This window comes from Phocoena sinus, chromosome 1 (genome assembly GCF_008692025.1).
Source record: "Phocoena sinus isolate mPhoSin1 chromosome 1, mPhoSin1.pri, whole genome shotgun sequence".
NCBI lineage: Eukaryota > Metazoa > Chordata > Mammalia > Artiodactyla > Phocoenidae > Phocoena > Phocoena sinus.
In genome coordinates, this window is record NC_045763.1 from 202,538 (window position 1) to 227,837 (window position 25,300).

Sequence of the window (25,300 nt, forward strand, 5' to 3'; positions counted from 1 at the left end):
ACCTTAGGCTGGCAGCGGAAGCCCAAGCCCAGGGCCCCACAGGCCTGGGGCCTTGAGAGGCCATGAGAAGGGAGGGCCAGGAGCTGGGGATGCTCCGGCTGCAGCTTGGCCAGCCCCCGGCCCCTGCATGTGCGTGTATGGCCCAGGCCGTGGTCAGCTCATATGTTGGGGGGTGGACGTAGGGGCCAGGAGAGGACAGAGTTGCCTCCCCACACCCAGAGCCGCTGAGCCTTACCCCACTGTGCTAGACAAGGCAAGGGGTGCTGGGGGGACCATGGGTGAGGGGAAGGGCGTGGCCTCTGGCCCACTCGTGGGTAAGGATGGGAAGGCAGGAAGTGGGCCCCCACCTCCCCACACAGACGTGGGGATTCCTTCTCTGAAGCGGGAGCCCAAAGCCACCAGATGGGTGTCAGGGTCAGGCAGTCCACCAGGAAGAGACACCTCTGAAGCAGCAGCATCCAGTTGCTTCTTGGTCACCACAGATACCAGGCTGCAAAAAGGGCTGACATGCCCATTGAGGGCAGGTCAGTGTGGCCCTGGGGCAGGCTGGGTTCTGTGGGTCTCAGCACGGAGCATCTCCCGCACCTGTCCTTGTCTGAAGTCTGGGGCCCATGAATCCCCTACGCCATGCCCTGTCAGTTACCAGAACAGAAATGGGCCCCTGCCCTGCCCAGGAGCCACAGGGATGGGCCTTGGCTGTCCCTGCACCCCCAGCTGGAGCTCACGGGGAAGCGACTTCCAGGCAGACATCAGGCCAACCCACTCCACTCTTCACAGCTTCAACGGCTGTTTCCGGGTCCCGCCCCGCCTGACCTCTTCCACAACCCCATCAAGTGGGCACGTGGTGGTGGCCCTGGGTGGCGGTGGGCACATTAGTTGTTTATTGCTATTGTTATTTATATTTATTTTAATTTTACATAAAACATCATTGTTATTTATAGCTGCATGACAAATTAACCTACAATTCAGCAGTTTAAATCAACAGACGTTTATTATGTTGCACAGTTTCTGAGGGATAGGAGTCAAGGAGCTGCTCAGCTGGGTGATTCTGGCTCTCAGTCTCTCAGCGTTGCCCTTGAGATGCCGGCAGTGACTGGGGTCTCATCTGAAGGCTCGACAGGGCCGGAGGATCTGCTTCTAAACACCACACTGTTGGCCTCTCCATAGCAAAGAACAGCTGGCCTGCCTCAGAGTGGAGAATATGAGACAAAGACGTAGGCCAGGATGCCCTGCAACCTCGTCTTCTACAGGATCTTACTGGTCACGCAGGTCAACCTCAGTACATTTACAAGGCTGAATACCAGGTGGGGGCTCTTGGGGGCCTCCTTCCTCGCCCAAGGGTGCATCCTAGGATGAGTATGCCCCCCAGGGCTCCATGGAGGAGAGAGGAGCCAGGCACAGCCGCAGGACCCTCTGGTCTCAGCTTCTTCCTCGGGAAAAGGGAGCAGGCCCTGGAGCCAGGGCATGCCAGTGCGTGCCAGCGGAGAGGAAGAGGCTGCTGGCAACCGTAGGAGTTCTGGTGGGGGTGCTAAGGCCTCACCTCTCACAAGCCAGGGCTCCAAGCAGCCCCAGGCCCTGCCCCACCCCAAATTCCCAAGTGACTGGAGTTTCATGGGCCTGGCCAGGAGGACTTCTGTCACCATGAGGATTAATTCTTTCTCCATATTTCAAACACCTATGACTTGCTGTCATTGTCTGGTCCCCAAGCCCTGACCCCACAGGCGAGACAGAGGGGCCCAGCGTCACAGGGCTCCACAGGGCTGAGACACCCACAGAGGCAGGCAGATCACCTGACCTTGCACGTGAATTCAGCAAACATTTATTGACCCTTGGTCCCTGCCAGGGTCCAACTGGGCTGGAAGGAGGCCACAGATGAATGAGGCTCCACCTGCCAGTGGAGGAGAAATGATCAGCAGGGCTTCTGGCCACACCCACCCCAAGGAGGAGGAAGTTCTGATTCCTCCCACACCCCCAACACAGCCACCGAGAAGATGCTTCCTCTATTATTCTGCAGGAAAGGCCTGCAAGACAAAGGCCAAGCCAAAGGGGTGGAGGGGGACAGAGGAATTACCCAGAGCCCCTCTGAGGCATGGGAGGGGGCAGGAAACGGGCAGAGAAGGGGGGAGGGTGGCAGTAGGAAGAGCCCCTGGTGTGAGGGGGAGACCCCCCCCCCAACCCAGCTCTCCACGGATGGTGCAGGTGTCCAGGCTGAGTGGGGAGAGGGGTGTGGCCTCCTCCCACAGACAAGGATACTGCGGACGGGTGGCCTGGGGAGGGGCCCAGCCTCAGGCCCCGGTGTGCTCCCTCACACCCCCCTAATCTAACCAAGGGCGACACCCTCGGCAAACCTCCTGGCTCCTCCTTCATCCAAGCTAATTAACGAGGTCTGTATGGCCTGAGCCCGACCTGAGCGTCTTCCTGTTCCAGGCAGGTGCTGGGGACAGGAGTGAGTGACAGAGACACGGCCCTGGCCTCCAGAGCCCTCGGAGCCTGGGGTGGCTGCCTCAGGTGGGAAAGTGGGGAGAGAATGGGGCGGGGGGGGGGGGTGAGTACAAAGGGATAGAGACGAGAGGAGCTTGCCTGTCTGAGGAACAGTGTGGTTCCCTCTGAGCCTGAGAGGTCCCTGGAGGGCTAACAGGGTGCTCGGCGCAAAGATCCCTTTGGCAATAGCGTCTTGAGAACAGATGGCCAGGGACAGGAAGTAAGGGAGGGGGCAAGGCCCTGGGACGGAGGTGGGGGGTCTGGTCTGGAGCTGTCGCCACCCCCTCCCTGGAGAAGGGAGAGTGTGATGACCCAAGTTCCAGGTGACCTTCCCAGGCAGCCCTTCTCTCTGGCCACCAGGCGGGGTGCTCCCCCTACCCACCGACCCACCCACCCAGCTTCATATCCCAAAGCACCCCCCCCAACCCCTCCTGCACTGAGGCCCTCCCTGAGCGGTTCCCCTCCCCCAGCCAAGCTGAACTTCTGGCTTCTGAAATGGACCCTCTACAATTCTCCTGCTGGGAGGGCCCCCCAGGCTGGTCAGGAGCAACTCCCCCACAGTCCTGCTGGAGCCCCGGCTCTCCCAGCCTCCCCAGGGCCTGTGTGCAGAGGGTGCGGCACCCGGCCTGCATGGCTGCAACTGTCCAGGACCACTGGCCTGGGCCCTGGACACTCAGGAAGATGGGCCAGGCAGCTAGAGGCCGGGGAGGAACTGCCTTGGTGGGACGTGGCAGGCCCTGCCGGGTGTGCACAGCTGAGTCCAGGAGGGCAGGTGAACCCTGCGCATGACACAGGCACGGGAGCTGATGGGGCCACTGGAGGAGGGGCGGGCCAGCCCCGGCAGTGATTCACCCTCCTCCTCCGCGATGGTCCCTGGCCAGGCAGGTGGCCGGCAACCATCAGGTAAACTTGGCTGTGGTTGGGAAACAGATCTTGCCTCAGCCTCAGCAGGGCTCAGGATGAGACACTGCAGTCCCAGCTGCGTGCCTTGGACCACGCCCTCACCGCACCTGGAGCACAGCCCCCAGCAGCAGCCTGGGGAGGCCTGGGACCACAGGACAGCGACTCCCGGGGTGGGGGGTGGGGGGCCATGCCCAACGCTGCCTAGGATCGCTGTATTGTAGGGTGAACACACAGCTGGTGCTCAGGACGGACGTGTAGGCCGGACCAATGCCAGTTCCTTTGTACTGAAGGGGGACCTCCCCTCTCAGGGCAGGATGGGGCACACAGCAGGGCTAGACTCTGGCAGGAGAAGAGCCCCAGCACTAAGTACCCTTTGTCGGGCTGGCCCCCGTTCCCTGCCCCTGGGACTCAGATGCCCTCTCCTGCTGGCAGCCCTCTCCTGGGCAGACACTGGCCTGGGGCAGGCTCAACGCACGGGTGGGCACAGGCAGCTTTGTGCTCGGCCACAAGAAGGCAGGACGTGGAACAGGCCAGAACCGAAGCTTCAGGGACAGTCAGCCCTCACCACAGCTCAGCACCAAGACAACAGTGTGAAAATACATGTCTCCACCTTCCAGGGTCCTCGCGAGTGAGAGTGGGAAACAACATGCCCAGTGATGCTGCGGGACCGCTTCCCAGCACGGGGAGACATTCTGGAAAAAGTGATGACTGGCCCCGTCCTGCCTAAGCCTCCCGCGGGACCTCTCACACACCCTCCCCCCCGCCCCGACTCCAAGGCGGGTCGCGGCTCCAGCGCAGTTAGATACAGGCAAACGCAAGGCCGGCCGAACCTCCGCGCCGGGCACCTGCGGGCCCAGGTGGGAGCAGAACCCCCGCGGCCCGCCCTGCCCGCTCGCGCGAAGACATCAGCCGACCCCGCTGCCGGGCCTCTGCCGGACTGGACCCTTCACGGAGACGACAAAACAAAGCTCCCGACGCGGTCTCTGGAAATAAATATTTTTTGGCACAGTCTCAGCGGGTTCTGGGGCCGCGACCTCACCGCAGCCACGGCCTCCAGGGTGCACGCCGGCCCTGAGCCGCGGCCCCGGGGGCGGCGAGGGGCTCCCCCGTCCGGCCCCGCAGGAAGGGCGGCGCCAAGACCGCCCCGCAGCGCGGCAAGGGGCAGGGGCCGTCGAAGGCTGGCGGCGGCGAGCGGCCCACGTAAACCGCGGGCGCCAGAACTTCGGCGGCAGGGGCCGGTGGAAGCGGGCGGCGCAAGGGCCCCAGCCGGGCCAGGCAGGTCGCCAGATGGCCGAGCAGGCGGGACCGCACGTCGGCCGGGACGCCCTCGCAGCCAGCCAGGAAGCGATTCACCTCGGCCAGACACTCGTGAAAGCCGGCGCGGTACTTGCCCAGGACTGCCGGGTCGGCGCGGAGGGCGGCTGCGGAGGCGGCAGGGGACAGGCGGTCGGGGCCCGCGGTGGCGGCGGCTCCGGCCCCAGAGCCCTCGCCGCCGCCGCCCGCGCTCACCTGTCACCTGCACGCGCCGCAGGCTCTGCAGGTGCTTCACGGTCAGCTCCAGGATGTCCGCCTTCTCCAGCTTCGAGCGGCGGGAGCTCTGGGGGCGGGGCCGGTGTGGGCGGCTGGCAGCCCAGGAGCGCCGGGATTCCAGGCTCCCCGATCTCGCCCTCCCGCCCCCGACTCACCTCTTTCCTGAGGGCGTCCAGGAGGAGGCTCTGGAGCTGAGCGAGGCTCTCGTTGATGCGCGCTCGGCGCCGCTTCTCCATGACGGGCTTGGAGGACTGCGGGGCCGGCAGCGGCTGAGTCCCCCGGGCGTCAGCTCCCCTCTCCCCCCCGCTCCTTACAACCGCGTCTGGCTGGGTCCCCACCTTCCGGTGCTCGGCCGCGCTCCGGGGCTGGTCCGGGGTCCGGCGGGCACCGGCCGGCGCTCCCGCCCGCGGCGAGGCCCTCAACTTCCCCGGGGTGTTGGCAGGCATGGTGCGCCCCCGCGCAGCGCGGGGCCGAGGGCGGGCCGGACGCACGGCTTCCCGAGCCCCTCTCCCGCGGGTTCCAGGCTCCGGGACCGAGCGCGCGCAGCCAGCCGCCTGGCTATTTAAGGAAGCGCCGCCGCGGGGCGTGTGAATCCGGCTCCGCGTTCTTTCCCACACTCGCGCCAGCCAATGAGCCGCCGGCTCCGGGCAGCCCGCCCCCGGCCGCAGCCCCCGCTGGCTGTCAGTCACGCGTCCGCTCCCGGCCCACCGACCCCGCGAGCGACAAAGGCGAGCCGGGGCACCCCGCCCGCGCCCGCCGCTGGCGGCGCCGGGCCGAGGCGGGGAAGTCGCCGCGCCCGCTCCGCCGTTCCGATCGGTGCGCCGGGAGGGGACCTCTCCGGGAAGGCGGAGGCGCGAGGCTCACCTTCCGGGCGAGCTGGGGCCGCGGGAAATCTGAAAGGAAAACTCGCGAGGGGAACCGGGTGAGGCGCCCCCGAGGAGCCGGCGAGCCTCGGCCCGCGCACCTCTGCTCTCCGCGGACCAAGCCGGGCCCTCGGGCCTCCGCGCGGCCTGCGAGTCTGACCCCCGCCGGCTGCAGCACCTGCACGAGGCCCGTGACACAGTGGACGTGGAACACCAGCCGCTGGGCAGGAGAGAGGCTGGCCGGCCAAGGTCGTAGACAGGCAGAGTGGCATCACGGGACCAGTGAAGGTGATGCCACAAGGCGGGCGGAGTGACGTCATCAGTCAGGCAGGATGACGTCATGGAACAGAATGTAAGGCTGTCACTGGTCAGGCTGGTGACGTCTCAGGGTTAAGGTCGATGATGACACAAGCCAGATGGGGTGTTGTCATGGTCGCTGGTGATGTCACTCTCTTCCAGATTACCCAACAGTGAGCCAAGCACCAGCAAAGTAGGGCTCACAAAAAATGAGGGACACTTGTTAAAATTTTGTTTTTTAGTTCAAAGTGGCGTTGTGGGGAAAAAAGAGGGCTAAGCTTATTTTCGCGTTTGATATCTTCATTCTGAATTCCCTTGCGCCAGCACTCTGGTCTTCTGAGTACTGAGGGTTCCAGCCCACTGTGGCCTGGCGGCCGTCTTGTCGGCATCGCACAGATGTCTCCTGAGGCCCACGGTAGACCCGGCCTGCCCTTGGAGCTGAGGAAGCGTCTCGCGGGTTCTAATCCGACGCGGGGGGCGACGGCAAACAAAGTTATGTCGCAGTTGCCAGAGACAGAAAGAAATGGGTAGGTTGCTGGGGGAGAGGAAACCCCTCTTTCGACTGGGTGGTCCGGACGGCTTCTTTGCGGTGGGTTCCAGGAAAGAAGGCAGATCTGCAAGGCCCGGAGAGGAAGTGGCATGCCCAGGGTGGAAAGGGACCACAGGCCCGAGGGAGGAGGGGCAGGGGCAGGTGGGCGCGGGGCCTGGGAGAGTCGTGCTGGGCTTTTCGGAGCAGCGGAGTGGGCCGACTGGCAGCTCGGAAGGGTCACCTCGGTCCTAGGCGTACCTAGTGGGTGGGGTCGCCGGCTGGCCCCTTACCCAACACCAGTTCCCGGGGTCACGGTGTAGACGCCTTTTCTCCTTTCTGAGGCCAACCTAGTCTGGCCCCAGCCTCGCCCTCTGGAACCCCCCAATCCCACCCCCGGCGCGAAACCGACCTCTCAGCGGTCTGCGGGGGCGCCCGGGGCGGGGCGGGAGGCGGCTACACTGGGTTTGTCTGTGGGCTGTCGCCCCCGAGGCCAGGCCCCAGAGGCGCAGCCCCGGAGGAGCGGAGGAGCGTGCGGGGCGGGGAGCGTTGGGAAGCCACGGGCGTCGGGCAGGAGCGGGCGGTGGGGACCCACCCAGAGCACAAAGCCCTGGGAGCGCTGACTGCCCCGGCGCCGGGGTGGCTGGGACCAGCCCTGAGGTGGATGAGGCCGCGGGGGTCGCGGAGTCCCCACCCCGCCCTCACCCCCGCCGGCGGGCTGCGCGCAGGAGAGAAAGCCCGCGAGTGCCCCGCTGGGAAGCATCGGCGGAACCCCAGGCCGGCAGGCGGGGCGCTGGGACCCGGTCTGGGTGGGCCCAGCCCCCCACCCCCAGGAGACCACACAAGCAGGGGGTTCAGACCGCAAGGAGAGGCTCGAGGAGCCATGTTTGACCATTCTTTACCTGCTAGTGGTTAGACGGGTTCGCTTACCCTCCGGTACCTGTTTCCTCACCTGTAAAATGGGCTATCTTTTCATTTATCCCTGGGTTGTTGGGAAGATAAACGAGCTCCTATTCTGAAAACACGCAGCACATGTCAGCTTCAGTTGTTACTGCCTGGGGGAAGGAAGCAGACGCAGGCAGGGAGGAGCCACCTGGACTCACCTCGGCCATGTGCCCCTCTGCACCCTCTGCCCTCTGAGACGCCCCCTCCCCACCCAGGGTCTCCAGGGGCCTGTGTCTTGGCCTCCCAGCCCCAGCCCCAACAAGGAGACTTCACTAGCCCAGAACAAAGTGAGTTTCCCTGGGGTTGTCACCCACACCGTCTGTGTGGTCATGTCTCTGGGCCCTCCTACCTCTGGCCGTCCCCCCACCCCACCTTTTACATCTGGGCTTGATCTCTGGTAGGGCCACCGGGTCTCCTGGGGGTCGTAGGGGCTCCCTTGCTCTGAGCAAGGAGGGAGAGTCCTGGGCTGCAGTTGGGAAATAGTGCCGAGGAATGCTGTGGAATATTGCATTTTCCAAAGATGGCTACAGCAACATCTCCCCCTCCAAATACCCTTACGGTGCACCTTGGTGAGATTTTGTGATGACATCGACCAGCAAAGACAGGGGCAGGGGTGAGATGTGAATTCTGAGGCTGGACCTTAAAAATGCCACACAGGGCTTCCCTGGTGGCGCAGTGGTTGAGAGTCCTCCTGCCGATGCAGGAGACACGAGTTCATGCCCCGGTCCAGGAAGATCCCACATGCCGCGGAGCGGCTGGGTCCGTGAGCCATGGCCCCTGAGCCTGCGCATCCGGAGCCTGTGCTCCACAACCGGAGAGGCCACAACAGTGAGAGGCCCGCGTACCGCAAAAAAAAAAAAAAAAAAAATGCCACACACGTTCACCTTGCTGTCTTGGGAAACCCGCTCTTGGAACCCGTTTGCCCCTCTGTGAGGAAGCCCAAACTGGCCCCATGGAGAGGCCCCAAGGGGAGGCCATTGAGCCAGGAGCCCAGAAATCTCAGCTGCTGGACAGGTGATCCCAACCTGCTGCTTCAGAGCACCCACCTCATGCCTTCCCAGCTGCTCCTGGGTGCTTTGTTCCAATTCTTGATTCACAGAATAGGACAGTTGTTACTGTGACCTTTGGGGGTCATTTGTTACACAACAGTAGTAACTGGAATAACTAAGATGGCCCAAACCCCGGATCTGGTCCTCCGCCCCGCCCCTCCCCCTCCCCGCCCCTCCCCTCCCCTCCCCTCCCCTCCCTCACCCCACTCCCCATCTTGTTCCTTCCTTTCTCTGGCAGGAAGAGAGGCGCCGGAGCCTGCAGCCCTGGCTGTCCAGCTGACGATTTGAGTTGATTTTTGCAAGCCATCAAAGGCCAGCTATTTGTCTTCCTAGATCCAGGCTTGAGTGGGCCAAGCCCCCGTTGGCTGGTTGTCCCAGGGGCATCTCCAGGGCCCACTGGTGGCCACCGGGTTTGGGGAGCAGGGGGCTGAGGCAGGAAAGTCAGTGGGGGAGTCTGTGTGGAAAGACGGGTGTATTTCCCAGGCCAGACACTGGGCTCCAGCCTTGGGTTGCGGGGGGAGGGATGGTCCTCTGCCTACCGTGACAGCGTTCCACACAACATCATTCAGACAGTGTCCCTTGGGGGTCTGCCACGTGCGATCTGTGAACATGTCCCTCCCAACCTCCAACATGGGGGTGGCACCTGCATTCCCACTCTGCCCCTCAGCATTCCACAGGCATATGAGCCCCAGAACATCAGAGACATCACAGACCACCCCCTCCGGCACCCCTTACCCTCCTGTTCCTTCCTCTTCTGCCAAGAGGCAACGGCCTGTGGACTCAGGCAGCCAGGACCAGAGTTGCCAAGTAACCAGGCTAGAACTGTTGCAGGTCCTCTCCTGCAGCTCGGGAGTTGGTCGCTGGGATGATAAAGTGGCAGAGGCCAGGGCTGGAGGAATCCAGCCTTCAGGCTAGAGATGAGGGAAGCAGATAGCCAGGACCCAGGCAGAAGCCAGGAGCACCAGGATGCCGACAACGAGGCTTGAGGTTCAAGGGCAGTCCCCACCCCTGTGACTGAGGGGGCGTCTTCCACCCTTACAGGTCATGAGACCAACGTACCTTCCCTCGGCCACCTGATGCCAGGTAGTGGGAGCATCCTCCCAACACCCGATGCGTGACAGTACCTTCTCCGTGATCTGGGCGCTGTCAACATCTTTCTCCTGAATTGCCCGTTGACACCTCTCCACATTTGGGGAGCCATGTCCCCCAACTTCTGGGTGGTGACAGAATCTCCTTCCAACCCCTACCTGCCTGGCACGCTGCCTCCCTGTGGGCCCCCGTGGGTGCTGCTTTTCTTTCCACTCTCCTTGGGCCGGCGCTCCTGGGGAGAGGTAAGCTTCCCTGTCCTTCCTGCTTGGCGCGTCCAGACCGGTGTCTTCTTCACCAAAAGGGCCCCAGCTTTGAAACCTCACCTTATTAACAGACCACCCCTTTCTTAACAGACCACACAGACTACAGTCGACCAAAACCTTCCTGAAGGGTTTACTCCTGGTTCCCTGTCACCTTCACCAGACACTCCTGTCACAGTTTCTGGTGATTTCAAAATCCACACGGATGAGCCTCCAACTTTCTGGACTTCCTCGCCTCCACCGGGTGTCCTGGTGTAGCGTCAATGACTAAGCTCCGGATCCCAGGTGCTGGATGTTGACTGTAGCTCTCAGTTTCCCACCCACCCTGGAGGCCCCACCCACCGGAAGCCCCTCCCACAGGGGCCAGGTCCGGGCTGGAGCCTGAGGCGGAAGGTGCAGCGCCCTTCGGCTGCTGTTCCAACAGCGTCGCCTCGGGTCCTGCCTCCTCCCTCCACATCCCCAGCCCTTTCTCTCAGGTCCTGTCTCCCGCCCCCCGTGACTCAGCAGGGCCCCAGCTTCTCCTCGTGCCTTTCAGTTCTCTGGTACTTGGGGAGCAAGTCTTCACACTAACTCTTCTGTCCAGACAGCTGGAGAGGTCTCTGCCTGGTGAGGGAGCCTGACTGAGGCTCCAGCCTCCTCTGTATCTCACCCTCTCAGAGTTCTCAGACCAACATTCTGCCATCATCCTGACGCTTGGAGTCCACTCGCAATGCTTCCGCATCAGGTCCTCCAGCAGCTCTGTCTCCCTGATGTATCCAAACGCCCACTTCTGACCTCTTGCGCTCTCACCACCGGCTGCAAGCCTCCACCACCTTCGGCCTGGATTTTTGCAGAAGCTCTTTGCCATGGCAAGGAGGCCAGTGTTGGAGCCAAGCACTTGGTGAGGGGAGGTGGGCCGGAGAGGAGATGAGAGGGCCAGCAGAGTGGCCAGACGAAGCCTAAGCTCCTAAGCCTAAGCATATGCGTCCCAGAAGCACGACCACTGGGATGTATACGCAGTAGCCTGGGCGAGAGGTGACTGTGCCCTGGACCAGGGTGCACAGGTGTACGTGGTGAGGACTGCGAACTTTTTGGGAGGGTTTTTTGCTGTTACTGCTGCTGTTAGATCATTGAAGGGCTTAAAAATAAAAGCAAGTGTGTTAAACATGATATAGATACTGTCTTAAAGATTTAAGGAAGTTTAAGGTAGTTTGTAAATGAAACCAAATATTAACCAAAGACCCCTTTATAAGTGGCTGTCGTAATTTCATGAATAGGACATTCAGGCAGGTTTGTGACTAGAATTTATGTATTCTGTGGTCATGTTATTAGGTGCGTACAAATTTTAAATCTTTTTTTTTTTTTTTTTTTAACCAATGAACTCAACCTTGTATTGCTATGCAACCTTCTGTATCTAATAATGCTTTGTAAGTGTAAGGCCAACTGGCCCGAGGCAGGGGAACGCAATCAGACTCACAGGTTGCATCAGACCGAAACTCTCCAGACCACCCAGTTCCAGAAACTGACCTGGAGACTTTCCGGACCACCCAGTTCCAGGAACTGACCTGGGGATTCTCCACCCGGCCCAGCCTTCCCGCCTTTCGAGGGGCGGGACTAACGGTCCCCCAGGATACCCGAAAAGACCACCAAATAAGGAATACCCTGCGCCCTCCCGGATTCACCACACCCCTTTCCCTTCTTCCCCTATAAATTCTGCCCAAACCCTCGCCCGGGCGCGACTTCCCTGGCCCCTTTCTCTCGGACCAGTGAACCTCGCCCGGGAGCGTTCCCAAATACAACTTGCTTAAGCTCTCCTCCGTTTCTTGGTGCCGTTCCTTACAATAAGATTTCTTTGTTAATCTGTTAATAAAATTGTTAATGTAGCCACATTGGCTTCCTTTTAGTTAACATTTACCTGGTAGGTTTATTTTCATCCTTTTACTTTCAGTTTCCCATATCCTTATATTTCAGATGATCCGTGTCTTCTGTAAGCCACATAAAATCAGATTATTTTTAACCAGGCTGACAACCCTGGTCATTTAGTCCCCCTGGATTTTAGACCTCTGCTCTGTAGAACTGTGAGGGAATACATTTCTGTTGTTTTAAGCCACCAGTTTGTGGTGACTTAAAAGCCACCAAGACAGGGAGACACGTGCTTCCAGGCGCTATCACTTTGTCTGCCTAAAGCCTTTGTGTTTAGTTCCTCTTGTCAAAAGCAGGTGACAGAGCTTCCCTGGTGGCGCAGTGGTTGGGAGTCCGCCTGCAATGCAGGGGACACGGGTTCGTGCCCTGGTCCGGGAACATCCCACATGCCGTGGAGCGGCTGGGCCCCTGAGCCATGGCCGCTGAGCCTGCACGTCCGGAGCCTGTGCTCTGCAACAGGAGCGGCCACAGCAGTGAGAGGCCCGTGTACCGCAAAAAAAAAAAAAGGTGACATTCAATGAAGTAACTAAAAGAAAATACTCTATTACTGTATGTCAGTATTAAGAAATTAGGAGACATATGCCATGTTTTTGTTTTCTCTTTTTAAATTTTTAAAATTTTTTAATTTTTAATTTCTTTTTAAAAAATTTAAATTGTTGTATCTTTGCCATGTTTAATAATGGTCATCTGGGGACTTCCCTGGCGGTCCAGTGGTTAAGACTCCTAGCTCCCAATGCAGGGGACATGGGTTCAATCCCTGGTCAGGAAACTAAGATCCCGCATGCCGCACCGCATGGCCAAAAACAAAAACAAAATAATGGTCATCTGAAGGAGATTGAGAGATTTGCACATTCTATATTCTTTGTTATGTTTCTAGTTTTCTTTTTATAATACTAATATTATTTATGCAAGGAATGTGTCGAGATAGAAACTTAAAATAATAAAGAAACAAGTTTTTAAACTGCTTTGTGCATGTTAACAACTTTGGTGCCATATGAGATGATTTTGGGGGAGGGGAGGTGGAATGATTAATTCATATGCAGAACAGTTTGTTTTTTCCCAGTCTTTTACTTATTTATTTAAATTTTTATTTATTTGATTTTTTTTTTTTTTTTTTTTTTTTTTTTTTTTTTTTTGTGGTACGCGGGCCTCCCACTGTTGTGGCCTCTCCCGTTGCGGAGCACAGGCTCCGGACGCGCAGGCCCAGCGGCCATGGCTCACGGGCCCAGCCGCTCCGCGGCACGTGGGATCCTCCCAGACCGGGGCACGAACCCGCGTCCCCTGCATCGGCAGGCGGACTCTCAACCACTGCGCCACCAGAGAAGCCCTATTTATTTGAGCTTTAATGTATTTTTAAGTATTTATTTTTAAGTATTTATTTTTATTTTATTTATTTATTTACTTATTTATTTTTGCTGTGCCATGCAGCATGTGAGATCTTAATTCCCTGACCAGGGACTGAACCCATGCCCCCTGCAGTGGAAGCCTGAGTTACTAACCAGTGGACCACCAGGGAATTCCCTAAGTATTTATTTTTACTTTTAGCTAACGTATGCCTGTGATATGCTGTTTGTGATAGGGAAAACTTGAGAATAACCTACATATTCAACAGTATGGGACTGGTTAACTAAATTACACTGTATTCTATAATGGACTCATTATGCTATGAGCAACATATACAGCCATGAAAACAACTTGCATAAAAGTATCTATTCATATGGAAAAATGTTTGTGAGATACTTGTGAATGAAGCACTTTAGAAAATGGTGAGAGTAGCATGAGGGTTTCCTTTTTTTCAGTTTTCTTTTTTATTGAGGTGAAGTTCATGTAACATAAACTTAACCATTTTAAGGTATATAATTCAATGGCATTTAGTATATTTAGTACAACCATCACCTCTATCTAGTTCCAAAACATTTTATCATTCCCAAAGGAGGCCTTGTCTCCATGAAGCAGTCACTCCCCATGCCCCCTGGCCCCCAGCCCCTGGCAATCACTTTTTTTTTTTTTTTTTTGCGGTACGCGGACCTCTCACTGTTGTGGCCTCTCCTGTTGCGGAGCACAGGCTCTGGACGCGCAGGGTCAGCGGCCATGGCTCACCGGCCCAGCCGCTCCGCGGCACGTGGGATCTTCCCGGACCGGGACACGAACCCGTGCCCCTGCATCGGCAGGCGGACTCTCAACCACTGCGCCACCAGGGAAGCCCTAATTATTTTTTTCTTTAACTTTTTTTTGGCTGCGTTGGGTCGTTGTTGCTGCGCGCAGGCTTTCTCTCTAGTTGCGGCGAGCGGGGGCTACTCTTTGTTGCGGTGTGTGGGCTTCTCATTGTGGTGGCTTCTCTTGTTGCGGAGCACTGGCTCTAGGCACGTGGGCTCAGTAGTTGTGGCACACGGGCTTAGTTGCCCCTCGGCATGTGGGGTCTTCCCCGGAACAGGGCTCAAACCCATGTCCCTCGCATTGGCAGGTGGATTCTTAACCACTGCACCACCAGGGAAGTCCCTTGTGGACATTTCGTATCAGTAGAATCACACAATATGTGACTTTTTGTGTCTGGCTTCTTTCACTGAGCATCATGTTTTCAAGGTTCATTCACATTGTGGCCTGCGTCAGTGCTTCATTCCTTTTTATGGCTAATATTCCATTACAAGGATGGACCACACTTTGGCTATGCATCCACCTGCTGATGGGTTTGTTTGCTCCCCCAGTTTCTACCATTCATCTCCTGTGAATAGAGCTACTGTTAACATTTGTGTGCAAGCATTTCTCTGAACACCTGTTTGGAGTTCTCTTGGGCATATCCCTAGGAGTGGAATTGCTGGGTCACATGAAAATTCTGTTTAACATTTTGAGGAATTACTAGACTGTTTTCCACAGTGACTGCACCATTTCACATTCCCATCAGCAATGTATGAGGGTTCCATTTTTTCTACATCTTCACCAACACTTGTTATTATTCCCTTTTTAATTATTATAGTTGTGCTAACAGGTGTGACATAGTATCTCACTGTGGGTTTTTTTAAAATAAATTTATTTATTTATCTTTGGTTGTGTTGGGTCTTGGTTGCTGTGCGCGGGCTTTCTCTAGTTGCGGCGAGCAGGGGCTACTCTTCCATGCGGTGAGGGGGCTTCTATTGTGGTGGCTTCTCTTGTTGCGGAGCACGGGCTCTAGGCGCACAGGCTTCAGTAGTTGTGGCACGCGGGCTCAGCAGTTGTGGCTCACGGGCTCTAGAGCGCAGGCTCAGTAGTTGTGGCACACGGGCTTAGTTGCTCCGCGGCATGTGGGGTCTTCCCGGACCAGGGCTTGAACCCGTGTCCCCTGCATTGACAGGCGGATTCTTAACCACCGCACCACCAGGGAAGTCCCTCACTGTGGTTTTGATGTGCATTTCCCTAGTGACCGATGATGTTGACCATCTTTTCATGTGGTTGTTGGCCATTTATATATTTTCTATTTTAAAATGTCTATTTAAGTCTTTTGCCCAACTTTTAACTGAGTTGTTTATCTTTTTGTTGTTGAGCTGTAAAAGTTCCTTATATATTATGGATGCTAGACCCTTATCGGACATGTGATTTGCAAATATTGTCTACCATTTTGTGTATAGTTTTTCTTTTCACTTTGTCAATAGTGTCCAGGAGTTCATTTTTGTAGAAAATAAGATACATATCTTTCATTGAAACAATCAGAACAGGGACTTCCGTGGTGGCGCATTGGTTAAGAATCCACCTGCCAATGCAGGTGACGCGGGTTCAAACCCCGGTCCGGGAAGATCCCACGTGCCGTGGAGCAACTAAGCCTGCATGCCACAACTACTGAAGCCCGCATGCCTAGAGCCCGTGCTCCGCAACAAGAGAAGCCACTGCAATGAGAAGCCTACGCACAGCAACAAAGAGTAGCCCCCCCCCACACTGCAACTAGAGAAAGCCCGTGCACAACGACGAAGACCCAAGCAGCCATTAATTAATTGATTGATTGATTAATTAATTTTTTAAAAATCTGAACAAATATTGTCATAAACAAATGGAGGTTATCTCTGGGTAGTTTAGATTGTCACTATTTTATGTTATTTCTGAATTAACCCTGGCAATGATTTCCGAGTTTACTAATTTTGCAGATTGGTAAATGGAAAGTGAAAGTTTCCAATTGTTAGCTCATGTTATGATGTGTGTGCGTCTTGCAAAGGACCCAAGGTGTTGGACATGCAGGGGGTTTCTGAACACACACCCCTGGAGGCGGGGATGCTGTCACAGTCCCCAGGCCCCGCTGGCCAGGTGGAAAGCCCCAGCCCACCCCTACCTCAGTTTCTTGTCATTGTCATTCTGTTTTGTTTCTGCTATTCACTCCAGGGCCCGCCTTGGGAAAAGGAAACTGAAACTGAAGCTGAATTCGGCTACTGTGTGGCTGGCTCCCCGACACCGCCCTCTGACATGGTTGCTCAGGCTTTAAAAGGGCTGAGCTGCCAGGGCTGGAGAAGAGCTGAGAGCGGAGAGGTAGCCAACCAGTGCTTGCGGAGGACCTGGCGCCAGAGCCCACAGCCATGGTGAGGCGGGTTTGTCAAGTGGGGCAGGTGGGCTCGTACCCCTCCCCCTGGTGGCATCTCCCAGGGGCGGAACACCTACATGTGCAAGGCAGGCAGAGCTGCTCAGAACCCCCAGGTTCTTAAGCGTGAGGGGAGGGACAGGGCTCCTTCTGACAGCAGGGTCTGGGTCCTCAGAGGTGGGTTCTGCCCAGTGGGCAACCCTGAGATCCCTTGGGATCAGCACAGGGGGGCGTCTTAGCAGGTGAAGGGAGGCAACATGATGGTTGTGGGTGGTGACTATTCTTCTAGAAATGCCCGCATGCACTCTCCAGCACCTGGCGTCCCCCTCCTGGTGGGAGGGGAGGCTGGAGAGGAGGGGGCAGCATCACGGGGTCTAGCAGCTTGCCCCACTGCCAGTGTCACACGTGCAGTGCTCCCAGAACTGGTGCCAGGGTCTCTGAGCCTGTGTGATGCCCACAGGGTAAGAACCTGAAGGTGAAGATGCTCGGGGGCCAGGAGATCCTGGTGCCCCTGAGGGACTCCATGCTGGCATCCGAGCTGAAGCAGCAGATCACCCAGCAGATCGGCGTGCCCGCCTTCCAGCAGCTCCTGGCCCACCAGGGCACTCGCGAGGTGCTGCAGGATGGGGTGCCCCTGGTCTGCCAGGGCCTGGGCCCCGACAGCACCGTCCTGCTGATGGTGCAGAGCTGCAAAGAGCCCCTGAACATCCTGGTGAGGAATGACAAGGGTCGCAGCAGCGCCTACGTGGTCCGGCTGACGCAGAGCGTGGCCGAGCTCAAGCTGCAAGTGTGCCAAAAGGAGCACGTGCAAGCCGACCAGTTCTGGCTGAGCTTCGAGGGGAAGCCCATGGAGGACGCGCACCAGCTGGGGGAGTACGGCCTCACCGCCATGTGCACCGTGTTCATGAATCTGCGCCTGCGGGGGGGCGGGGCAGGGCCAGGAGGGCCGCGGAGGGGGGGGCGCCCCACTGAGCACCAGGAATACAGTTGTAGCCCCCTCTGTAGCACCGTTCTGCACCCTTCTGGTCAGATTGGGGGAGGGGTGGAGGAGGGAGTGGTAAGAGGGGACCCAGGGTCGCTGGGGGAATCAGCAGGCTAGGGTGGCCAAGTTCAGGGACAAGCCTAGTGGGATCAAAATGGTGGCCTCCGCCCCCGAGAAACTGAAGGTGTGTCCCCACATCTCTGGGAAGCTAACTTCTAGAGAAATAAAAAGAGGCATATCTGCTGGAGCCCATCCCTGTCTTCACATTGAGCCACGGTCAGCCCCTGCCTGCACAACTGGTCCCCACCCCTCACATCTGGGTCAGCAGGTGGCACAGGGAGGGGAAGGCCTGGCGAGGTCCCAAAGGCCACAAGGCGAGTGTCCCTGGAAGCGGTGAGTCCGTAGGGCCTGCCTGGCCCGGCTGTGAGGGAGGCTTCCCCACACCAGCTGGGGGCTGGGGGCCTCTTGACCCTCCAGGAACCATCAGCCTACACTGTCCAGCCTGCATTGGTCTGGGGAAGAGTGGTGACAGGGCCTTGGGCACTCACATCACCATCGGGGGGAGCGGGGGGGGGAGCTGCTGAGTCAGCAAATAAATATGCCCTCCTTCAGGGTTCAGTTCATGGAGGGGCCGCAGCCAGTAGGTGAGGGGGTACCTGGGATAGGGGTTCCTCCCATCCATGTGGAAGAGTTTGTCCCAGATAGGGGGCACCTAATTTGGCAAAACTACAGCCACTTCCACACCGGATGCATTTTTCTGTGCCAGTTTTCCACATGAGCCACTCGGGAGCCAGGCTGAGTCAGCCTTAGACACGAGGGGTGGGGTGGGGGCTGGGGGCCGGGGAAGCATAGAACGTACACCTCTCTGGGCCAAAGTCCATGACTCTGGGGACACTCAGTCCTCAGCCTTCAGACTCTTCAGTGGCATTTGGCTGCAGACCCAGAAGCCCTCTTTCTGGTCTGTGGGGGTCCGTATCTGAGCTGGGGGACCCCCCAGGTCTGGCTTGCCTGTGACAAATATGTGTAGACATGCAGGTGTGTCGGGGAGAGGGCTCCTGGCTCCAACCTAATTTCCTGGGCCCCCAACCTCACCTCTTTGTCATACTGTAACTTAACAAGTGTAAGCACACCCCCTCGGTGCCACCCTCCTTTCTTGAACCCCCCCCCCCACCAGGGTCTAGGCGACGTAGGGACCCCCGAGGGGCCTCTGCTGCTGCTCACCCTTCATTGCCTCCAGCTCAGAGGTCTGTGGCTGGCTTGGGTGAGGGGATGTGCGGCAGACCCGGCCCTGGAGGGACAGAGGGATCTCCTCTCCCTCCCCACCTCCACCATCTTCAGCTAGGTCGGGGTCTAATCTGGACCCTCTGGGTCTCGGTTTACCCGCCTGGACCCTGTGGGAAGGTCTGGAGAAGCGCCTTGGGGGAGCTGGGGAGGGGGCGTGGCTGGCCGTCCACCGGAGACGCAATCGTCGCCTCGGACAGCAGGGGGAGCCCGCAGCCCTGCAGAGGGGCCGGAGCTGACCCGGGACCGGGAGGTGGGCGGGTCTGCGCTCCGTTGCGACCAATCGCCGCATCCCCCGGCCCGCATTGGTCCCGGCAGGCCGGGGGTCCCGGGTCGGCCGAGCTTCCGTCCCCAGTTCCAGCGAGGGGCTGGGGTCCCCCGTCAGGTTCCTCCTGCCGAGGGAGGGGCGCAGCCCTGCAGGGGTCGAGGGGCGGCGGGGCCCCGGATCTGGCAGCCCCTCCCCGCGGCCGGGGAGCCCCCGCCGCCCCAGCCCCGGCGCAGCCTGGAGCCCCTTGGAAGTCCCGTCACGTCGCTTCCAGATTATGCATTAACCCGATTTCAGCCGCATTTCCTGGCGGGGGTGGGGAACGTCCGCGCAGGTGGGGGAGGGGCGTCCGTGGGGGTGCGCCGCAGCAGGGAGAGCACCCTCGATCCCGCCCTGCCCCCGCCCCTCGGCCGGGCCAGGCCCATCACCCACATTGGCCCGACCCAGACTGGCCCTCTCCCTCCCCCAGCCAGGCCTCCGCCCGGCGCCGCCGTCCCGGCGCTTTGTTCGCGGCCGCCGCGGGTCGCAGGGCGCCGGGCGGGCCGGCGGGGGGGGGGGGGGGGGGAGGCGGGAAGGGGGTGGTGCTGCCCCCGGTCCCGCCCCCGCGCCGCCCGCGCTCCCGCCGCCTCCCAGGAGCTGCGTCCCGTCTTGTCCAGTCCAGTCCCTGGCGCGGCCCGGCCCGTGAGCTTGCTCCGGCCGCCTTCCGCCGTCCTCCGCCCGCGCCATGGCCAGACTGCGGCCGTCCTGCCAGGCTCCTCTGCAGCCACTGCTGCTGCTCCTGGTGGTGGCCGCGCGCGCCCTGCCCGGCGCCGACGGGACGTGCCCCGAACGCGCGCTGGAGAGGCGGGAGGAGGAGGCGAACGTGGTGCTCACCGGCACCGTGGAGGAGATCCTCAACGTGGACCCGGTGCAGCACACGTACTCGTGCAAGGTGGGCCCCCGCGTGACCCCCGGGACCCTGAGCCCCCTTCGGACCGTCCTGGAAGCCTGGGTTGGGGGCCTCTCCCCCGCGATCCCGGCCCCCTAGCCCGGAGGTCCTGCCATCGCGACGCCGGCCGCCCCGCTGAGACCCCCGCCCCGGGCCGTGGGAACGAGCCCCAGACGCTCCGCAGCGCCCGCGCCCGCTCCCTTGGCGACCGCCAACCCCCGCGTGGGGCGCCGGGTCTGGGAAAACTCGCGAGCGCTGGAGGGAAAGTTCTTGAGGTGCCGCTGCCATCCCGCCTCGCGGTGCCCAGGGCCCGGAGACCTGATCGTGTCTGCCCCTTCAACCCAAGCCCCCTCCCTTACTGGAAACAAGTGCGCCTCCCCCCAGGGAGAATGTTCGGCTACCGCACCCCCTACCCACCGGCCAAAGAAAAGGAACAGGGACGAGGGGAGGTGACGCTTTCTGCTTGGGGTGGAGGTGGGGTTTTGGCCTGTGGTCAGTGCTGTCGCCCCCCCCCCCCAGAGGCGAGACGGGGTGGTCAGGAGAGAGTGGAGGGGTGCATATTTTATCTCCCAACCCCAGGGCTCCTGGTGGGGCATGCTGCAGTGATGTGTTTGGGGGCCGGAGCAGATAAGTGGGCGGGGCCGTTGCTGAGCCTCAAGTGTCGGGGTGCAGGGCAAGTGCCCCATCCTGCTCCTGAGAGACCTGGATCTCCCCCGGCCACAGGGAGGGGGAACTTGCCTGGCCTCTCCTTCAGTTGGATCTGGGAGCCCCCTGGGATAGGTCTAGTGGGGTTTTTCCCACAATCTGTTCCTAGGGAGGGCTCAAGGGACCCAGGGCCCTGCCCCCCTCTGGCCCCTAAAACCACCTCCCCGACCAGAAATCGGATCATTCCTCTTCCTTGGAGATGGGGAGGGGTGGCAGCTTCTTTCAGCCTGGCCTGTGCGGGCTACAGCTGGGATCCCCCGCCGGGCCCCCTCCCCTCCACCACCGCCAGGGCACTTTGCCAAGTCCCTGCAGGATTTTCCCGACTTCCTCCCCGCTGCTCCTGGGTGTGGCTGGGGTGGGGGGAGGCGATGAAAGCCACCCAGCCCTCCCCTGCTAGCTGTCGTCCTTCTAGAGCCTACTGTGTGTCTAGGGGTGGGGGGCGGGAGTTGGCCAAGGCTCCCCCACCTCCCCATGGCCACTGGAGGGTGGAGGGAGTCCCTGCAGATTTCTCAGACCCGAGGCTCCCAGCAGGGGCAGGCAGGTGGACGGGCCACCATTGTCTTTCATTCCCCATTCTGGAAGTCCTGGCTCCCCAGAGCTCCCGAGGAAAGGGGTGTCTTCCTAGGCGCAGCATGCATGGGCACGTATCCCCATGGACCTTTTCCTTTAGGACCGCCTGTTCTGACTGCAGCCCCTGCGACCCTCCTCCCCCCACCCCCAGCAGGCCATGGGCGTCCCAGGGCCTGGTTTGTCAGAGCAGGTACCCTCAGGGCCCCAAGAGCAGAGTGGGGAGGGTGGGGCTGCCCTGTGCTGCCCAGGCTTGATTTTGAGGTTCACAGGCTGCCTTGACCGCACTCACTGTAGGAGCCTTGCAGGAGGAGGGCGTTTCACCTGCCGGGGGGCATGGTGTCTTTGCCCACCCACAGGGCTGCATGGAGCCCGGCTGGCCCAGAGCCCTGAGCTTAGAGCTCATCACCCTGAAACTTCATCATCCACCTTAGCTGCTCCTGGCTCTGCCCATACAGAATGGCCGGAGCAGTGGGTGGGGCGATAGGGAGAGTGGGGCACGGAAGGCAGGCACCCCAGCCGGCTGGGTCCCCTTCCCGTAACCAGCCTGAGCCGAGAAGGACGTTATTGGAATTGGGGTGGCTGGGGGTTGGGGGGCTGCTTCTTGAGGAAAGGGGTGTGTTTGCAGGCCAGGTGTCCTAGTGTGTGACACACATGGGTGGGCAGTGGCATCCATCGTGTGTGTCCTTCCCTGCAGCTTCCTCCTGGGGGACTGACCCAAAGATCTCCACACATCTGCCCAGGGTTTGGGTCTATCTACTCTGGACATCTGGCCTGAGCAAGTGAGGTGGGAAGAGAGGAAAAAGCCCAGGTGTCAGCCTCTGCGGCCACCCCTCTCCAGTGGGAAGAGGATCACTGACACCTGCGCACCCCCCGTGTCCACCCCAGGTTCGGGTCTGGCGGTACTTGAAGGGCAAAGATGTGGTGGCCCAGGAGAGCCTGCTGGACGGAGGCAACAAGGTGGTGATTGGCGGCTTCGGAGACCCCCTCATCTGTGACAACCAGGTGTCCACTGGGGACACCAGGATCTTCTTTGTGAACCCGGCCCCGCCGTACCTGTGGCCGGCCCACAAGAATGAGCTGATGCTCAACTCCAGCCTCATGCGCATCACCCTGCGGAACCTGGAGGAGGTGGAACACTGCGTGGAAGGTGCGTGAAGGGGCAGAGCAGGGGAGGCACCGTGGGGGCAGGAGAGTCTGCTGGAGGCGAGAGCACTTGGCATCTCGTGGTCCAACCTCTTTTTCTGAGTCCCAGCTCCAATCTCTGATATAAGCAGCGCTCCCCACCCTGGCCCTGGAGATGCCACCACTTTTTGTCTTGGAGCCAAGTGAGTCCCAGCCCTGCAAAGGGACAGGCCTCCTCTCTCTTCCCCTCCCCCTCTGTAGTTCTGCATGCCCCTTCCTGGAGTTCCCTGTTCTAGGAGAGAGGCTGGGACCAGGTGAATGAACATCAGTTGTTTGTGTTCTGCAGAAGCCCAAACATCTGTTTAGACAGGGCCCAGATGTTGAGCAAACCCGTTGGGGTGGGGCTTAAGGGTTGTGCTGGAGGTGGGGCTGCCCCACCATGTGTTCCAAGAGGCCTGTCATTTCTGGGAGGGGCAGTTATATGGAGTGGGCTGCTTCCAGGAGTTTGAGTGGGTGTGGGATCCCCTCACAGAGGTACAGAACCTTTCCTTGTCTGCTCTCCCCATGCGTCCGTTCTGAATGGCCCAAGAGCACCCCTCCCCCACCCCAGCCTCTGAGAGGTGAGCAGGAATCACATGACCAGGGCTCACCCACCCACCTCAACCCAGGAGAATCCCAGTTGGGGGCTGAGATCCTTGGCTGAGGAATGTAGCAGGGAGAACATAGGAACTGCCCGTCGCCCTCACATCCTGTCTGGCCCCTCATGGCTGCCTGGGAAGGGATGTACCGGAGAGGGCGGAGAGAGGAGAGAATGCTTCCTCCCAGGGCAGTGGGAAGGGTCCTTGACTTCCTGTCCTGGGAAGGTGACCCTGTCCCTCTGATTTGCTCTGTTGGCCAGCAGGGAAGTTCCATCTTCCACCCAACTTACTGCTGTGGTGCTGGCTTGGCTTTTGCGGGGTCCTGGGTGGTGGACTGTGCAGGGCGAGGGGCAGGACCTGAAGTGGGGAGCCCTGTAGCATCCTGCACGGCCTGTAGTCCATTGCCCCTGGGGCTGCGTCCAGGGTCCCAGCCTGCAACGTCATACAGAGAGGCCGGCGGGGCTGTGTCACTGGTCCCTTGCAGCACCAGCTTAGCTGAGGAGGTCCCAGCATGGCCCTCCCACCAGGTGAGGACTGGAGACCCTGGCCCTGCTCTGGAAGCTTGTGGTCTAGGGAAGAGATGGGAGGGCGGCATGGAGATGGGGCAGGCTGTGGGGTGTGATGCCCAGTTTTGAAAGATGAGTTGGGGGCTAAGGAGAGGGGTCAGGGCACAGAGAGTCCCCTGTTTCTGCAAGATCAAGAAGGCACATCATTAACTCTGCAGCTGGACGGGTCCAGCCTGAGGGTCCACGATCTCGGTAACTGAGGCCTTCTGTGGGGTCAGAGGGCGTGTGGCAGGAGGGCCACCCCGGGCAGAACAAGATTTGCCGTCTTGCCAGATCCTGCTCTACCCAGGCCAGGCCCTGGTTCCGGATACATCCGGCTGGGCAGAGGGACACCTGGAAAGGAGGGCCCACAGGGAGAGCTCCCAGCGAGACTTCACCTTCTGTGTGCCGGCTGCCCAGGATAGGGACCGGGCTAGGCCCCCAGCTCCAGTTGGGCCGGTGGGGGAGAGTGGTGCTGGGACCCACAGGCCAGTGTGTAGCAATGGGGTGAGCACCCAGAAGGGGCCGAGGCCACCAGAGTCTTCTGGGGTGGGCCTGCCAGGAGGAGGGTCTTGGGGAAGGAGGTTCATGGAGAGAAAAGGAAAGGAAGTAGCCTTGACTGTTGCTTGGAGCCTTGTGGTAGAGCCAGGGTGGAGGGGAAGCCCCCAGGGAGGGGAGGGGCCCAGAGTGAGAAGCTTGGGGTCCACTGCAAGGGGCCAGGGAGCCCTGGAAGTTTTGAGCCCATGACACGGATCCCTTCTTTGGAAGCAAACCGGGGCACCTTGAGGAGCAGGGGCTGCGGGCAGGGTGGGTGCATCCCAGGGACCCCAGTTAGATGGGGGTGCCTCCCCCTTGAGCCTCCCGAAGGCCTGAGGCAAAAGGCCCCCTGGAGCTGGGGCCAGGCTTGGGGAAGAGACAGTCCTCTCCCCACCTCCCCCAGCAAGGTGCGGCTGGGAGGAGGGCCCGCCTTCCACTCTGTGGGAGATAAGGACCTCAAACCCCACTCCAGGCTCTCCAGGGAGACAAGGCCTCACCCTAGTGAGGGGTTAGGGTTAGGGATGGGCAGGGCTTGAACTAAGATGACCCCTCCCTGTCTGATTCTGACCCTGTTCTGTTCCTGAGAGCCCACAGCTGCCCCTGCCCCACAGGGCCCAGAGTGAAGGCTGGGCAGCCACTGATTTGTGGAGGTCACCCCAAGACCACCCAAGACCCCTGTCTCTAACACACCTCTCCCCGGCCCCCAAAAGGCCCACAGCCGCGAAGGTCAGGGGCACATCCTGCCAGGCCCACCTCCCCGGATGCCCCCAGCTCATCCCCACCTGGGCCCCAGCTCTACTGGGACTACCTTCCTCAGTTTCTCCCCCAGGGCCTGCAGGGTCTTCCTGGCTCTGGGCCCCTTCCCCAGCCTCCAGCCCCCAGGAAGCTCCTCCCCAATCCTCCGCCTGGGGAGCCACATTCCAAGCATAACTGAGACAGGTATGTGTCCCTCCCTCTGCGCCACCTGTGGGTGAAGAGGCTTCCGAGCAGCCTCTTCAGGAAGGAGCCCCTCGCCCCCTGCTTTGTCAGGGAAGTGGCCTGGCCTCTTCCAGTGCCAGCCGCCCACGCACCATGAGCCTGCCCAGGCTGGAAGCTGAGCAGGCATCTCCTCCAGCCTTCAGCCACTCTGCCCTGGTCTGGGCAGCACCCATACATTCCCACCACCCTCCCCTCCCCCACCTTATGAAGACTGGTCCTGGGGCCCCCTGAAGCCCCTAGGAGGGATGCAGGCCTGGAGCCCTTCCCCAGGCCTTTCCCTGCCCACTAGGAGCCAGGAGCAGAGAAAGGAAGTGTTGTCTGCCCTCTTCAGGTCTGGCACAGGGACAGGGTCGGTGAGTCTGGCTGT

General features: G+C 59.9%; 4 protein-coding genes across 11 annotated transcripts in view; 2 read left to right on the forward strand and 2 right to left on the reverse strand.

The window, feature by feature from the left end:
* Positions 1-972: 972 nt before the first annotated feature.
* On the reverse strand, positions 973-5,515 carry HES4 (hes family bHLH transcription factor 4). Of its 6 annotated transcripts, XM_032647077.1 has the most exons (4): positions 5,253-5,515; positions 5,070-5,165; positions 4,894-4,981; positions 973-4,805 (listed from the first exon to the last, which is right to left on the reverse strand). In XM_032647077.1, the coding sequence occupies exons 1-4, from the start codon at positions 5,358-5,360 to the stop codon at positions 4,420-4,422; spliced, it is 678 nt and encodes a 225-aa protein (XP_032502968.1). In that variant the 5' UTR covers positions 5,361-5,515; the 3' UTR covers positions 973-4,419. The 6 variants fall into 6 exon arrangements, with proteins under 6 accessions (XP_032502968.1, XP_032502951.1, XP_032502943.1 ...); XM_032647060.1 differs by having other exon boundaries at positions 973-4,981; XM_032647052.1 differs by having other exon boundaries at positions 4,894-5,165.
* Positions 5,516-16,227: 10,712 nt separating this feature from the next.
* ISG15 (ISG15 ubiquitin like modifier) lies at positions 16,228-17,616 on the forward strand. The gene is made up of 2 exons (XM_032640593.1): positions 16,228-16,383; positions 16,843-17,616. The coding sequence occupies exons 1-2, from the start codon at positions 16,381-16,383 to the stop codon at positions 17,479-17,481; spliced, it is 642 nt and encodes a 213-aa protein (XP_032496484.1). The 5' UTR covers positions 16,228-16,380; the 3' UTR covers positions 17,482-17,616.
* A 925-nt stretch (positions 17,617-18,541) lies between these two features.
* On the reverse strand, positions 18,542-19,636 carry LOC116760889 (proline-rich protein HaeIII subfamily 1). The gene is made up of 2 exons (XM_032646413.1): positions 19,291-19,636; positions 18,542-19,059 (listed from the first exon to the last, which is right to left on the reverse strand). Exons 1-2 carry the CDS (start codon positions 19,634-19,636, stop codon positions 18,542-18,544), a joined length of 864 nt encoding a protein of 287 aa, XP_032502304.1.
* AGRN (agrin) overlaps positions 19,554-25,300 on the forward strand; it is a 32,777-nt gene continuing 27,030 nt past the window's right edge. For 2 of the 3 annotated variants that reach the window (XM_032647245.1, XM_032647253.1), the window contains exons 1-2: positions 19,555-19,841; positions 21,999-22,260. In XM_032647245.1, coding sequence (XP_032503136.1) covers positions 19,635-19,841; positions 21,999-22,260 — 469 coding nt within the window. In that variant the 5' untranslated portion in view covers positions 19,555-19,634. Of the gene's footprint in view, positions 19,842-21,998; positions 22,261-25,300 lie in introns of all 3 variants that reach the window. The other variant, XM_032647261.1, reaches the window with a different exon arrangement.

Coding starts and splice junctions, on each gene's coding strand:
- HES4 (XM_032647043.1), bottom strand. CDS start 5,360: ATGCCTGCCAACACCCCGGGGAAGTTGAGGGCCTCGCCGCGGGCGGGA. Junction 4,982..5,069: donor TGGACGCCCTCAGGAAAGAG/GTGAGTCGGGGG, acceptor CCCCGCCCCCAG/AGCTCCCGCCGCTCGAAGCT.
- LOC116760889 (XM_032646413.1), bottom strand. CDS start 19,636: ATGGCGCGGGCGGAGGACGGCGGAAGGCGGCCGGAGCAAGCTCACGGG. Junction 19,060..19,290: donor GGGGCAGGGCGGGATCGAGG/GTGCTCTCCCTG, acceptor CGACCCCTGCAG/GGCTGCGCCCCTCCCTCGGC.